Raw genomic sequence first — 14,541 nt, forward strand, 5'->3', positions numbered from 1 at the left:
CACAATCTCACTGGATCCTCACTGTGGAGTAAACATTATTATGCCTACTGTACAGATGGGATAATCAATGTTTAGAGGGTAAGCAACTTGCCCAAGGTCACACAACAGGTAAGAATTAAAAGAGATGTCAAAACCAGTATAACTAAGCCTATGCACTTAGCTACACTAACATGTCTATACATCAGTCAGTAAAGTTCTGCATGAAGACCTGGTTCTCAGGAAGAAACAGAAGAAACCTCATCTCCCCTCCTAGTTAACTCTTCACATATCAACAGAGAGGCAAGTTGGTATTACATGAAAAGAAATAAAATCACTAACTTGGGCTGCTGTGTCTAACAAGCCTGGTTTTGAGGCCCAGATCTCCACTGATCAGGCCTTCATAGCTTCATCTCCCAGAATTCCAGCTTCATTTGAAAAATGAAAATTAAAAGTAATACCTAACATTCATGGGGATAAGGCTCACCTGAAGAGAAGAGAAGGCAGTGTACTAGCAAGGGCTTCATCGATGACTTAAGTGCTGTGATTGTAGATGGATGGAAACCTCCATTAACTTATACAGACTCTTCACCACCACCCCTGCCCATGCTCCCTATCGAATTTTGGAAAGCAGATAAAGGAATAGTAAAAAAGAATTGGGTTTCTGGAAAACAGGCGGAACAAAAGAGGGGCTTTAGCTGGTCCTCAAATATCTGTAGACAATGTGATGGGTTTAGAAGACTATGGAATCCTGAATCCTTCCTACCGGAGTATGGTCTGAGAACCAGCAGTTTCGGCATTACTACTGACATTTCTACTGCTTGTCAGAAATGCAGGTTCCCAGGCCCCAGTCCAGCCCTGCCAAATCAGAATCTGAATTCTAACAAGAGCACCAAGTGACAATATGGAACTGATAACTATTATACATGGTATCTTGAAAGCTGGTCTATCCTTATGATTAGATAGCTTGAACTATATATGTCAGAAGTGCTAGAAACGAGAAAAATAACAATGAAGCCTAAAGATGCTGCAGCTCCAAGCTCAATTAATGTCTGTATACCAAATTTTAAAATGACAAACCTTGCTATCAAGTCAGAACTGTATACTGTTCATACAATTTTAAAAATAAAAAGTCAGTACAAACTACAATGGGGGCTAACCCTCCCTAGAAGAGAAAAACTAGCAAAATTTCCTGAGCAATGAAGGAAAGACTATCTGCTCTCTATCCCTTACAGGGTTAAATCTGATAGCTTATGGGAAAGAAAGCCCCTAAGAGTGAAAAAAATTCTATACATGGGTAGGATTATTCTCCTTGAATCAAGTCACTTTATGAACATATTACTGGCATGACAGAATTGAAGGGGGCAGAGCAATTTCCCATGAGAAGTATAAATAACAGAGAGAGAGAGAGAGAGAGAGAGAGAGAGAGAGAGAGAGTGTGTGTGTGTGTGTGTGTGTGTGTGTATGAGAGAGAGAGAAATTAGCCTGTTAGCCTCACTGGAGTTAAGAGCCCCAACAGTTGGCCCACAACTCATAAGTATATGCAAAAGATAATAACCCAGTAAGGGGAAACCCACAGTGAGTTTTGTGCTAAGAAAACAGCAAACACACCTCTCAGTGAGTTCTGCTGACTAAGGATCGAGTCAATGCATGACACTCACCCAGCAGGGCAGCCACTATGCCCACCAGCCCCGTGCCAGCACCCAGCTCCACGGCAGAGCGGCCCCTGAGCTCCACAGCTCCCATCTCCAGATACGTGGAAAGTACGATGGCCTGAGTGAAAACACAGTGTGATGATGATTAAGGTCAACATGCGCTTTAGGAGCTGCAGGGTTTCAGGTCAGCTACATACAACCCTCTCCCACTTCGAGGTTCAATTCCCAGCTTAACACACATAGGAACTTAGCTAGTAAAACAAGGTAACCTCCCCGTTAGAGCAAGCACAGGGTGCCCAGAGACACTGCCCACACAAAATGGGGTCCTGCTGGGTCTGGAAAGCTTAATTTTTTTTTTCTGAGATGGAGTCTCAGTCCATCTGTCACCCAGGCTGGAGTGCAGTGGTACAATCTCGGCTCACTGCAACCAACTTCCACCTCCCAAGCTCAGGCGATTCTCCACCTCAGTCCCCGCAGTAGCTGGTACCGTAGGTGTGCACCACCACGCCCAGCTAATTTTTGTATTTTTTTTTCTGGTAGAGGAGGGGTTTCACCACGTTGGCCAGGCTGGTCTTGAACTCCTCAGCTCAACTGATCCGCCTGCCTTGGCCTCCCAAAGTGCTAAGATTACAGACGTAAGTTACTGCAACCAGCCTGGAAAGCTTACTTTTTTACTGTGTCACGACACTTTTATACTTGAAGTTTACACAACTATTCTGCAAGAACTGACATGAACAATTTCTATGATTTTGTTTAAGTTCCTAAACCAAACTCAGGTCAGCAAAGCCACAACTTCACCCATAGGGAAAAAGCAACACATTGCCCAAGGCTCTCTGAGCTGCTCACTGACAGTCATCGCCCCACAGGGGCCCTCAACGTACATTCTGGGCATCAGAAAGTAAGCTTTGGCCAAAGTTTTAGATACTTGATGTGTGGTTTAGCATTTGCTTATGATCCTACAGAAAGAAATGTATAATGTTAACATAATTTTTACTATATTTCTCATAGCCATATACTGTGAGTATAACCGGCAATTCCTCTTCTTGGTGAGCATTTAGGAGGCTTCCCATTCCTCATTATAGATATATATTTTTTTCTGAGTTGGAGTCTCATTCTGTTACCCAGGATGGAGTGCAGTGATGCAATCCCAGCTCCCTGTAACCTCCGTTTCCCGGTTCAAGTGATTCTCCTGCTTTGGCCTCCCTAGTAGCTAGGACTACAGGTGTGCGCCAACTCGCTCAGCTGGTTTTTGTATTTTTAGTAGCAATGGGGTTTCACCATGTTGGCTAGGCTGGTTTCGAACTCCTGACCTCAAATGATCCGCCCACCTCAGCCTCCCAAAGTGCTAGGATTACAGGTGTGAGCCACCTCACCGGCCTATAGCTTTATTGTTACTAATTTTCATGAGGTTACCTGGACTGGGTTCCTACAAGTGGTATTACTATGTTAGTATATATTGAGATGTTTAACATCCCTACCAATGTTAAAACTGTCAAACTGTATTTATGCCAAGTATGCATTCAACATTAATTGAGTTCCCAGTGAGTCCTATGTGTGGTGCTAGATGCTGGTGGCACAAGTCAGACAACAGTGCTGGGAAAGGAAGAATTGAAAAAGCAGTTGCAATTTTTTTTAACAATTACAACTATGAAAAACTTAAAAGAAAACACATAATCTTCATTTTGAGCTCTGCCACTTCACAATTCTCTATGCAGTAAAGAGACTAACTCAGAGGGATGCAGTGGCTCACACCTATAATCCCAGCACTTTGGGAGGCTGAGGTGGGCAGATCACTTGAGGTCAGGAGTTCCAGACTAGCCTAGCCAACATCACGAAACCCCATCTCTACCAAAATATAAAATTAGTTGGGTGTGGTGGTGCACACCTGTAGTCCCAGCTACTCCAGAGGCTGAGGTGAATCACTTGAACCCCAAAAGAGGAGGTTGCAGTGAGCCAGGATCACACTACTGTACTCCAGCCTGGGCAACAGAACGAGACTATGTCTCAAAAAAAAAAAAAAAAAAAAGAAAGTCACACCTATAATCCCAGCACTTTGGGAGGCCAAGGTGGGTGGATCACTTGAGGTCAGGAGTTTGAGACTAGCCTGGTCAAAATGATGAAACCCAACTCTACTAAAAAAAAAAAAAATTAGCCAGGCCTGGTGGTGTGCATCTGTAGTCCCAGCTACCTGGGAGGCTAAGGCAGGAGAATCATTTGAACCTGGGCTGCAGAGGTTGCAGTAAACTAAGATCCTGCCACTGCACTGGTGCAACAGAGTGAGACTCCTCCTCAAAGAAAAAAAAGAGAGAGAGAGAGAAACTAACTCATGTCCAAAGCAGTTGGTGGCTTTCCTTCGGATCCTCTCTTACCCAGTGTGTAATTGCTGGCAAGTTATTAACTTTCCTCAACTTTCATTTACTCACCTTTAAAATGTAATCTGTGTGGAGGGAGTAGAGAAATGACGTAAGGGATATGGGCTGGGAGTGGCAGTAACAGCAAAAATGTTGGTTAGGTGGAGAAAGGAAAAAAAAATTCAAGTGGTGATAGTTGAACTACTCTGTGAATATACTTATGTTTAAAACCGCACTAAATTGTCCACTCTAAATAGTGAAGTGTATGGTTTGTGAATTATATCTCAATAAAGCTGTTTAAAAAATAAAAAATAAAAACCTGTCTTACAAGCAAGTGTGGCCATTTTCAGAAGTCCCCCAGGGCTTACTTACCGCATCCCAAACCACCGCTGCGACTCCCAGGTGTCTCCAGTCCTGCCGGATCTGGATCGTGTGGTTTGCAAAGGAAAAGGTTGCAAGAGGCTTGTGGAATTTCTGCAACCCCAATTCCGTGGTCTCCTCATAGGGCACCAGGGCCATTCCGCCTGCACCCCGCCCTCTGCTCACACCTGTCGTGCAAAAGAACCCTGGGTGACGCTCTGGCTGGAAGGTACATTATCTTTTTTTTTTTTTTTTGGAGGGGGGTGTGTGTGTGTGTGTGTGTGTGTCTTGCATTGGAAGATACATTTCTTTAGTAACTCCAAATGCTCTTTTACGGTTTTACAAGTTCAAAAGAAAAAAAGAAACAGGTGAAAGAAGACTTTGTCCAATTTCTTCTGCATAGCTCTTCCACATCTGTGAGATTTCGCTCGGAATTTGTGTCAACGGATGTCTTTGGGAGGAAAAAAAGAAAGCCCAGAACATTCCAACTTCTGCAGAATGCCCTATACACTGCACTGCTATCACTCCGTGAATTCAGAGCTGCACGGGCAGTGACCGCCCAGGGACGCAGGGCAGCGGGGAAAGCAGCGCTTCCTACCCAGCCCGGGCTCCCGGAATGCAGCTGCAGCCCGCAGGGCAACACGGGTTCTTCGGTTGCGGTTTCGCCAACCACCTCACCTCCTCCGTCGGCTGCTTCAATGGTGACAACAATGGGACGGAACGTAACCTTAGACTGGGTGTTAGCGGTTTGATAAGCCAGAAATACACTGTCGCCCCAGTTCCGTCTCCCCCGAGACGGGAAGCGAGCGGCACTGGGGGCCTCCGAGTCGCTCGCTGGGACAGCGGGGGCTCGGAGGCCTCCCCTAAGTCCCCCTAGAGCTGCCCCCGATCCACCCCTCTCCCCGGCCGACCGGCGCGCCCTTTCTGCCCCCAGGCCCGGGAGCTGCGGCGACCCTCCAGGGGCGAGAGGGAGACTGGGTAAGGGGGGCCACAGGGCCTTTCAGGACCCCTAGGCCATGCGGAGCGCCGTGAGCTGCCCGGCGGAGCACCCAGGGTTCGCCCAGCCCGGGCCTAGGCGCCGCCACGCCGGTACTTACGGCTCAGGAGGCGGCCCCGGGTGGGGCACGCGCTCAGCTTTCCCCGCCCCGGGCTGGCTACGGAAACCGCCAGCCTTAGAGAGCCCGCGAGGCGCAGGCGGACGGCCCCGGCCACGCGTTTCCGGTCTCCCGGCACCCCACACCCTGCAGGTGCCCGCGGAGCCCACGGCCGCGCTGGGTCGTGGCGCGGAGGAGGGACGTTGCGGGGAGCCGGGACACGGGTTTTCCTGCGTGCGTCCCCAAGGCACACGGACTACCAAATCCGTTTCCCCGCCCGCCGAGGGAAGCGCTGTGGGGCGGGAGCGAGAGCCAGACCTGGATGCCGAGCAGCCGCGGGTGCGCAGGGAGGGCATGGGGCGGGCTCTCCGGGCCGGAGGGAGAAGCCACACACCTGACGCTGAATGTGCTCCTGGGCGGGCTCCACTTTTCTATCCTGTGCTCGGCCGCTCTCAGCCTTGGACTTTCTCACTTGCGCGTTATGCCTGTTTCTTAGTTTTAAAGGTGGCGGGCTAGCGGGTGATGGAGACAGGTCGCTCCGAAGAATGCGTGGTCACTCTCCTCCTGCGTCTCCACGGTGGGGTCCGAAGCGGCGTAATAGCCCGCTTGGCGGCAATCGAATGGAAAAATCAGAGAGCCCTCCTCAACTAAGGCGCGGTAGGGGAGTGAGCACGTGGCGCCCGGACCTAAAAATGGGGTCGGGGACGCAGCGGGCTAGGCTGCAGTCGGGAGCGCGGAGCTCCGGGCGCGCGCTCGGTCCCAGCTCCGGCCCTGGGCGGCGCTGCAGACCCCAGTGCCCCAGTTTCCTTCCTCTGGATGCCGAGGCGCACGTGGCCGTGGGGGCCCACGCTGGAGGTGGAAGGTGCCGAGGGCGTGGCACCCTGGCCGCAGGCCCTGGAAGAGCGCGAGGCTGGAGTGGATCCCCTTGAGTGGGACCGCGCAGGGGCCGGCATCCTCCTCCCGGGGCCCTCGCCCCACGCCGCCGCGTTCTCAGGTAACTCTCAGCGCGGCTGCACGTTAGAACAAGCTGGGGTAAACTCCCTCATCCGCACGCAGGCCCAAGAGCCGGCTGTGGGAGGGGGCCGGAGTGCTGATTTTTTGTTTGTTTTTGAGACGGAGTCTCGCTCTGTCGCCCAGGCTAGAGTGTAAGGGCGCCATCTCGGCTCACTGTATTCTCCGCCTTCCGGGTTCAAACGATTCTCCTGCTTCAGATCCCGAGTAGCTGGGATTACGGGCGCGCGCCGCCACGCCCGCTAACTTTTGTATTTTTAGTAGAGACGGAGTTTCACCATGTTGGCCAGGCTGGTCTTAAACTCCTGACCTCTGGTGTCCGCCCACCTCGGCCTCCCACAGTGCTGGGATTACAGGCGTCAGCCACTGCCACCGCCCCCGACTCCGAGCTCTGCCATTTCTAAGAGCTCCGCGGGTGTCCGCGCCTGCTGCCCTTGGTGGGAGCATGGCTTGAGCCTGAACCTCCCTTTCCTGGCCTCTCCCGTCCGGTAGGCGGCGTCTCCGGCCTCCAGATTAATCTTCCATCGGAAGGCTGGGGCCTGCGGCTTCGAGGATAACCCAAGTGAACTTGGAAGACCACCAGAGAGGGTCTTTTACCTCCTTTTCTGTTTTCTTTTTTGGTCCTGTACCTTTCCCGCTCAATATTTCCTTTCTCTCTTACCTCCTGCACTTGATGTTTCTGCCTCTCAGCTTTCCCTTTATCTTTTTAATTTTTTTTCTTTTCTTTTTCTTTTTTTTTTTTTTTAAAACGGAGTTTTGCTCTTGTTGCCCAGGCTGGAGTGCAATGGTGCAATCTCGGTTCACTACAACCTCCACCTCCTGGATTCAAGCCATTCTCCTGCCTCAGCCTCCTGAGTAGCTGGGACTACAGGCACGCGCACCACCACGCCCAGCTAATTTTTGTATTTTTAATATAGACAGGGTTTCACTGTGTTGCCCAGGCTGGTCGCCAACTCCTTACCTCGTGATCCACCCACCTTGGCCTCCCAAAGTGCTAGGATTACAGACCTGAGCCACCACACCTGGCCACCCTTTATCTTTTTTAAGACCTCCCTTTCTTGTCCTTATTTTCTCTCTCTCTCTCCCTTTTTGCGGGGGGGGGAGGGGGGTGCAGCATTGGGCACAAGAAAGACTATGTATTGGCTTTGATACCAGACAAATACGGAAAATTTACATTCTTCCTCTGACTCTTTTAAGTGGGATGACCTTGGGAAACCTCCCTAGATCCCAGGCTGCTCATCCCTGAAGCCGAGCCTGGAGCCTTGGGCCCCTTCTGTTGCTTCTCCCTGTTCTCCATCCTTTCTGCTGAAATCATGCATGTGACCTCAAAAAAATAAAGCAAAACCTTCCCAACCTCTCCAGCACTCTTAACATAGAACATGTGCCTCATTATATTTACATACAGGTTATCTAGGAAGATGTCACTTTTTCTCAACCATCTTGTCCTCCCAGTGTTCTAAGTTGTATCAGATAGATGGCTCAGGAAGCACCAAAAGGAATATTGAGGAACAGGAACATGTGCAACTTTCATAGCAGCGTAGCCATTAACAGAGCTCTGTTTTTATCAAAATAAGCCAGTAGCGGGGGGCAGTGGCTCACGCCTGTAATCCCAACACTTTGGGAGACCAAGGCAGGTGGATCAGCTGAGGTCAGGAGTTCAAGACCAGCTTGGTCAACATGGTGAAACCCTGTCTCTACTTACTAAATATACAAAAATTAACTGAGCATGGTGGCAGGTGCCTGTAATCTCAACTACTTGGGAGGCTGAGACAGGACAATCACTTGAACCCAGGAGGGGGAGGTTGCAGTGAGCCAAGATGGTACCATTGCCCTCCAACCTAGGTGACAGAGCAAAACTCTGTCTCAAAAAAAATAAGTAAATAAAAATAAGCCAGTGGTCCACTGTGAATATTTGAAAATAAAATTTTAATTCTAAAAATATGTTGGTGTATTGTTTAGAATTGTGTATTGTTTAGATTGTGTATTGTTTAGAATAGTTGGGCCAGTGTGGTAGCTCACGCCTGTAATCCTAACACTTTGGGAGGCTAGGGTGGGAAGATCACTTGAACCCAGGAGTTCAAGATCAGCCTGGTCAACATAGTGAGGCCTCATACCTAAAAAACAAAATAGCTGAGGCTGGGGGTGTACAACTGTAGTCCCAACTACTTGGAAGGTTGAGGTGGGAGGATCATGTGAGCCCAGAGGTGGAGCCTTCAGTGTGTCCTGAAGTCCTACCATGGCACTCTATCCTGGGTGACACAGCAAGACCCTGTCTCAAAGAACTACTGACAATGTTTTTTTTGTTCTGTTGCTAAAGCAGCGTCGCACTTGTCACTCAGGCAGGAGGATACTGGTGCGATTTCGGCTCACTGCAGTCTCCACCTCGTGGGTTCAAGTGATTCTCCTGCCTCAGTCTCAAGTAGCTGGGATTACAGGTGCACCCACCACAATGCCTGGCTAATTTTTTGTTGTTGTATTTTTAGTAGAGACGGAGTTTGACCATGTTGACCAGGCTCAAACTCCTGCCTGCCTCAGCCTCCCAAAGTGCTGGGATTACAGGCCTTTTTTTTTCTTTTTTTGACACAGGATCTTCTCATTCTGTTACCCAGGCTGGAGTGCAGTGGTGTAAACTCACTGCAGCCTGGACCTCCTGGATTCAGGCACTCCTCCCACCTCAGCCTCCTAAGTAGCTGGGACTATAGGCACACACCACCACACCTGGCTAATTTTATTTTTTGTATGGAGAGGGTTATGACATGATCCCCAGGCTGGTCTTGAATTCCTAGCCTGAAGCAATCCCCTCACACCCCCCAACCCCCGCCCCGCCTCCATCTCCCAAAGTGCTGGGATTACAGGCATGAGCCACTGAGCCTGGCCTTTCCTGACAGTCTTGTTGGGAATATGCAATAAGATGTATTTACTTTCTGCTTTAATTGTAACATAACAGTGTATAAAATGTATCGTAACAAAACAGTATATAATATTTTCTTATAAAAAGGTGGACTAGGGCCGGGCGCGGTGGCTCACGCCTGTAATCCCAACACTTTGGGAGGCCGAGGCGGATGGATCACCAGGTCAAGAGATTGAGACCATCCTGGTCAACATGGTGAAACCCGTCTCTACTAAAAATACAAAAAATTAGCTGGGCATGGTGGCGCGTGCCTGTAATCCCAGCTACTCAGGAGGCTGAGGCAGGAGAATTGCCTGAACCCAGGAGGCGGAGGTTGAGTGCAACTCCATCTAAAAAAAAAAAAAAAAAAAGGTGGACAAGGCTCTCTCTCTGGCCCTCTCCTGGACCCTTACTACTAAAAAGGGAGCGTGTCTGGGCACCTCCTGCAGCTCAGCAGGCTCCCTGTGCTGCCTCACACTGCTGGACTCTTGCCCCACTTGGCCCCTCTGGGGCACAGAATTTAGGGCGGAGTAGAGTATAAATGAGTACCCCAGAGGCTTCTGGTTGACAGCTTTTACTTTTTTTTTTTTTCTTTTTTTCTTTATTAATCTTTTTTTCTTTCTCTCTTCTTTTTTTCTCCTTTTCTTGACAGATTTTACTTTTATCTGAATTACTAAAATGACCTTTCCTCAATCCTGTGACTCCTGACTGCAAAATAATGGTAGAAGGACACTTAGGCCTTTGTCGCTGCTATCTTCGGGAACTAGTCCATGTCACAGTAGAAGCAGCCACCTTGCTACTACCTTGGCATAGCCTGATCCCTGTGCCCCCCTCCCTAGGCATGTTCTTTTTTTAGGCTAGAGTGAACACCCAGTCCCGTGATGGGTACGTAATTCTCTGTGCAGGAGAATGCAGAGTGGCTGTCAGACATCTCGTTACTGCCTGCCCAGCATCTATTTCTCATTTTCCTGGTAGCGGCAGTTCTCTTCTGCCGATGGTCAGGAGCCCAGCTTCTGGAGTCTAAGTTCTGCATCAGCTCTCAGCCGTGCCATTTATTAGCTCTGAGGGCTTGGGTGAAATGCATCAACCTGTTTCTCAACGTCCCCATCTATAAAATAGGGATCATGTGATGCTTTTATATTAGTAAACAACAAAGATAACCTGAGATTAAAACAAGTTAGCTTATCTACTTAGAACTGCGCCTAACAAACACATTCTGTAGAGCACTTGCTTATACTGTTATGTGTTGGACTAGGTCTCTCCTTAGCCCTCACTACATGATCCGGCACATGTCCCAAGCCCAGCCAAAATGAACACATTCCTTCCACCTGACCACACGTAGGTGAAACGTGAACATGTAACCAAAGCTGGGCTTAACCAGAGCTCATTCTGAGACTTTGGACTCTCAGAGAACCAGCCTATTGGGGAAAGATAGAAATTTAGAGGTCCTATTGTTCATCTGGTCCCAAGAGAACAAAACTGGCAGAAAACGTGGCCAGCGAAAGCGCTGGTGGAAAGAGTCTGCCTCCTGATGATGTTTGGCCACCTGGAGCCAACTGGCCTGGGATTTTCTGTTATTTGAGGCATTAAATTCCTTAATTAGCTTAAGCTGTCATTTGAGCAGCTTTTTTTTTTTTTTTTTTTTTTTTCAGTCTCCCGAAGAAGAAAAACATTCCTGACTGGGCGCAGTGGCTCGTGCCCTTAATCTCAGCACTTTGGGAGGCCAAGGCAGGCAGACCATGAGGTCAGGAGTTCAAGACCAGCCTGACCAACATGGTAAATCCCCATCTCTACTAAAAATACAAAAATGAGCCAGGCATGTTGGCAGGTGCCTGTAATGCCAGCTACTCAGGAGGCTGAGGCAGGAGAATCACTCGAACCCGCAAGGCGGAGAATACAGTAAGCTGAGATTGTGCCACTGCACTCCAGCCTATGACTCCACCTCAAAAAAAAAAAAAAACAATTCTAATACATTCAGTCTGGACTGGTCCCTTGAACATAGGAGATATCAAGCCATGCCTTTATGGGGCATCTTCACTGTGCAATGTAGGTGGATAAATCATTCTACAGAGAGCAGACACCAGCAGAAGCCTGGGGCTGAGCTGCCAGTTGCCAGGCTTGCTGATTCCTCTCTTGTCCTGAGCCCTTCCTGGCTGCACTGGGCTCTTAGGTCCCGTGGGATCCCAGGGTTCCTGCCTAAGCTGGCTCAGGTGCCTGTAACATACAGCCAGAGTCCCACTGAGAAGGATGGTTTTTGTTTTTAGGAAGTAATGTAAACAATATAAACATTCTGTAAGCTCCTCAGACCTGATTTGATAATGGCCAACTTCTATCATATTTGCCAAACAACCTGATCCTAACAGATGGCTTGTATTTGAAAGACGTCAGTCCCCTTACCACACTTGCTCTCTGCAAGTAGCTTGAGTTACCACAAACATTGATACATGTTTTTGAAATGGAAGCATGATCCATCCCTGGCTCCATCTTTCTGTGCATTCCAGGATGAAGAGGCAGACCTTGCCCGCTCCGGTCACCATCACCACCAACCACCACCAGTGGCCCTGGGTGTTCTGTCTCCTCAACTGGTTTGCCCCTCAACTTGTTCCCACCGCCATCTACTTTTTGCCTTTACACATGCACAGGAATTCCCTGTTATCTGAAGGCTCGAACTCTTTTGGTTCTCTCCACCTTGCTGTCTTGTTCCTTCCATCACAATCAGGATTTTTTTTTTTTTACATGGAGTCTTGCCCTGTCACACACACTGGAGTGCAGTGGTGTGATCTCGGCTCACTGCAACCTCTGCCTCCTGGGTTCAAGTGATTCTTCTGCCTCAGCCTCCCAAGAAGCTGGGACTACAGGTGCCCACCAGTAATTTTTATTTTTTAATAGAGATGGGGTTTCACCATTTTGGCCAAGCTGGTCTCAAAATCCTGACCTCGTGATCCACCCGCCTTGGCCTTCCAAAGTGCTGGGATTACTGGTATGAGCCACCACACCAGGCCACAATCAGGATTTGAAGAGTGATCCAAGCTTACTGCCTCTGAGTTGGCCCTGCTCCATCTGCTGCCTGGAATCTGTCTCTGCTCTCTGCCTCCTACTGAGATGAGCTACTCCTGGTCAACACCACATCTTGCCACTACCTGGGACCTCCCAGACTTCTCTATGGCACTGGACCCAAGAGGCCCTTCTGTCTTCAGGGTTCCTTCCCATGACAATGAGCCATGAGTTTCCAGTCTCACCTTCCTCCCCCTCTCCCACCACTTCCACTCAACCTCTAGGTTTCTCCTAGGCTAATGCATCTCAGAAAGCTCACTTTTCTTTTTTTCTTTTTTCTTTTTTTTTTTTTAATGTGAATATATTTTTTATTTAGTCATTCTGCTTACAGTTGAAACTCTGGGAACTCAAAATTAACATCCTTGCCCGTGAGCTTCTTATAGACACCAGAAAAAGTTTCAACCTTGTGTTCCACATTGTTCTGCTGTGCTTTGTCCAAATGAACCTTTATGAGCCGGCTGCCATCCAGATTCACGCAGATTCTCTTGCCCACAATTTCGCTTGGGAAGACCAGGTCCTCAAGGATTGCATCGTGCACAGTTGTCAGTGTACGGCTCCTGGGACGCTTTTGTTTATTTTTTGTATGGCTTTTTCGAGTTGGTTTAGGCAGAATTCTCCTCTGGGCCATAAAGACAACATGCTTCCCACTGAACTTTTTCTCCAATTCGCGTATTAGCCGGACTTGGATTTTCTGGAAAGATTTTAGTTGAGGAACAGGAACAAAGATTATGGTAGCTTTCCGGCCACCACCAACTTCAATTTCCTTGGCTGCCGTAATATTCAGCTCCCTGAGCTGAGCCTTGAGGTCCGAGTTCATCTCCAGCTCCAGAAGAGCCTGGGAGATGCCGGACTCGAACTCATCTGGCTTCTCGCCATTGGGCTTCACGATCTTGCCGCTCGAACTGAACATGGCTTTCTCCTTGTTGAGTGCCGACTTAGGACCACTTTTCTTTTTTTCCTGTACTTTTGCCTACTTAGCCGTTTTACTGTGATTTCAGATTCAACACGTTCAAGAGTACCACCTCCACACAAGCCCAGTCCTCTGCTCAGCAGCCACAGCAGTGTAGTGGAAGGAGCCAGCAAGTTGAGATTGCAGGACTTGAACTTGAGTCCCACATTTGCTATTTTCTAACCATTCACCCTTTTGGGCAAGGCACTAAAACTCCTTGAGCCTCCATTTCTTCATCTGTAAAGTGCAATTGGTAATTAAACCAAACTCATGATGCATGCAAACAGCCCTTGAACATTGCACTGCATACCACTGAATAACGCAGTATAGCACAAGAATGAAGAAAACCAGCCTGGAGTCAAAGGGCTGGATGTAACTCCTGGCCGTGTCTTTTCCTAGCTGTCCCATCTTGACCAAACAATTAGCATTTCTGTGCCTTAACTTCCTCCATCTGCAAAATGGAAATATTACCATACCCCCCAGGCTTGTTGTGGGGAAGGAAGGTAGTTAACACATACTCAGTGCTTAGAGCAGTGCCTAGTGGGCCCTAAGCATTTTCTAAATACTTGCTCTTACTTCTTCATTTTTGTGTGTTGCACCAGTTTTTTCCTAGTAAACAGGATTTGTAACCTGAGAACCGCAAATACGTAGCTCCTTCCTCTCGTTCAATGCCATATTTGTCTTTTTTTTTTTTTTGGAGGGGGCATGGAGTTTCACTCTTGTTGCTCAGGCTGGAGTGCAGCGGTGTGATCTCAGCTCACTGCAACCTCCACCTCCCAGGTTCAAGCAATTCTCCTACCTCAGCCTCCCAAGTAGCTGGGATTACAGGCATCCACCTCCATGCCCAGCTAATTTTTTGTATTTTTAGTCGAGATGGGGTTTCACCATGTTGGCCAGGCTGGTCTCAAACTCCTAACCTCAGGTGATCCACCCACCTCAGCCTCCTAAAGTGCTGGTATTACAGGTGTGAGCTACCATACCTGGCCCAATGCTCATATTTTTCATCTGGGTTGTTGATGCTTATGTAATCCCAGGTGGCCAAAGTGCCTCTGCCCTCATGGGAATCTTCAAAGTGCCCCTGGGGGATGTGCCCTGGGAAGAAGCCCAGGGTGTCCCTCTGCTCTTCCTCCACAAAGCTGTGAGGTCTGCCCCAGACCTGAGGACCTAGTGAAGAACTTGCATCATTTGCTATCTTTCAGGT

General features: G+C 48.7%; 2 protein-coding genes and 1 pseudogene across 28 annotated transcripts in view; 1 reads left to right on the plus strand and 2 right to left on the minus strand.

Annotated features, from left to right (window-relative positions):
• METTL21A (methyltransferase 21A, HSPA lysine) overlaps positions 1 to 6,169 on the minus strand; it is a 50,396-nt gene extending 44,227 nt beyond the window's left edge. For 15 of the 26 annotated variants that reach the window (XR_013519080.1, XR_013519079.1, XR_004744824.3 and 12 more), the window contains exons 1-3: positions 5,440 to 5,703; positions 4,355 to 4,530; positions 1,638 to 1,749 (exon numbers count right to left, since the gene is read on the minus strand). Coding sequence is in view for 22 of the 26 variants with exons in the window: in XM_054257833.2 (XP_054113808.1) it covers positions 1,638 to 1,749; positions 4,355 to 4,501 (259 nt within the window). In the remaining 4 variants the exon portion in view is untranslated. Of the gene's footprint in view, positions 1 to 1,637; positions 1,750 to 4,354; positions 4,531 to 5,020; positions 5,704 to 5,754 lie in introns of those variants that run through there. The other 11 variants (XR_013519081.1, XM_054257837.2, XM_078328312.1 and 8 more) reach the window with 3 other exon arrangements.
• On the plus strand, positions 4,879 to 13,627 carry LOC144576702 (uncharacterized). Its single transcript, XM_078328316.1, has 2 exons — positions 4,879 to 6,430; positions 11,839 to 13,627. The coding sequence occupies exon 1, from the start codon at positions 5,359 to 5,361 to the stop codon at positions 5,950 to 5,952; it is 594 nt and encodes a 197-aa protein (XP_078184442.1). The 5' UTR covers positions 4,879 to 5,358; the 3' UTR covers positions 5,953 to 6,430; positions 11,839 to 13,627.
• Positions 11,846 to 14,289, minus strand: LOC100409857 (small ribosomal subunit protein eS7 pseudogene; annotated as a pseudogene). Its single transcript, XR_013519082.1, has one exon. The product of XR_013519082.1 is annotated as a small ribosomal subunit protein eS7 pseudogene (transcript).
• Between the last annotated feature and the right edge of the window lie 252 nt (positions 14,290 to 14,541).

The sequence above is a fragment of the Callithrix jacchus genome, chromosome 6 (assembly GCF_049354715.1).
Source record: "Callithrix jacchus isolate 240 chromosome 6, calJac240_pri, whole genome shotgun sequence".
NCBI lineage: Eukaryota > Metazoa > Chordata > Mammalia > Primates > Cebidae > Callithrix > Callithrix jacchus.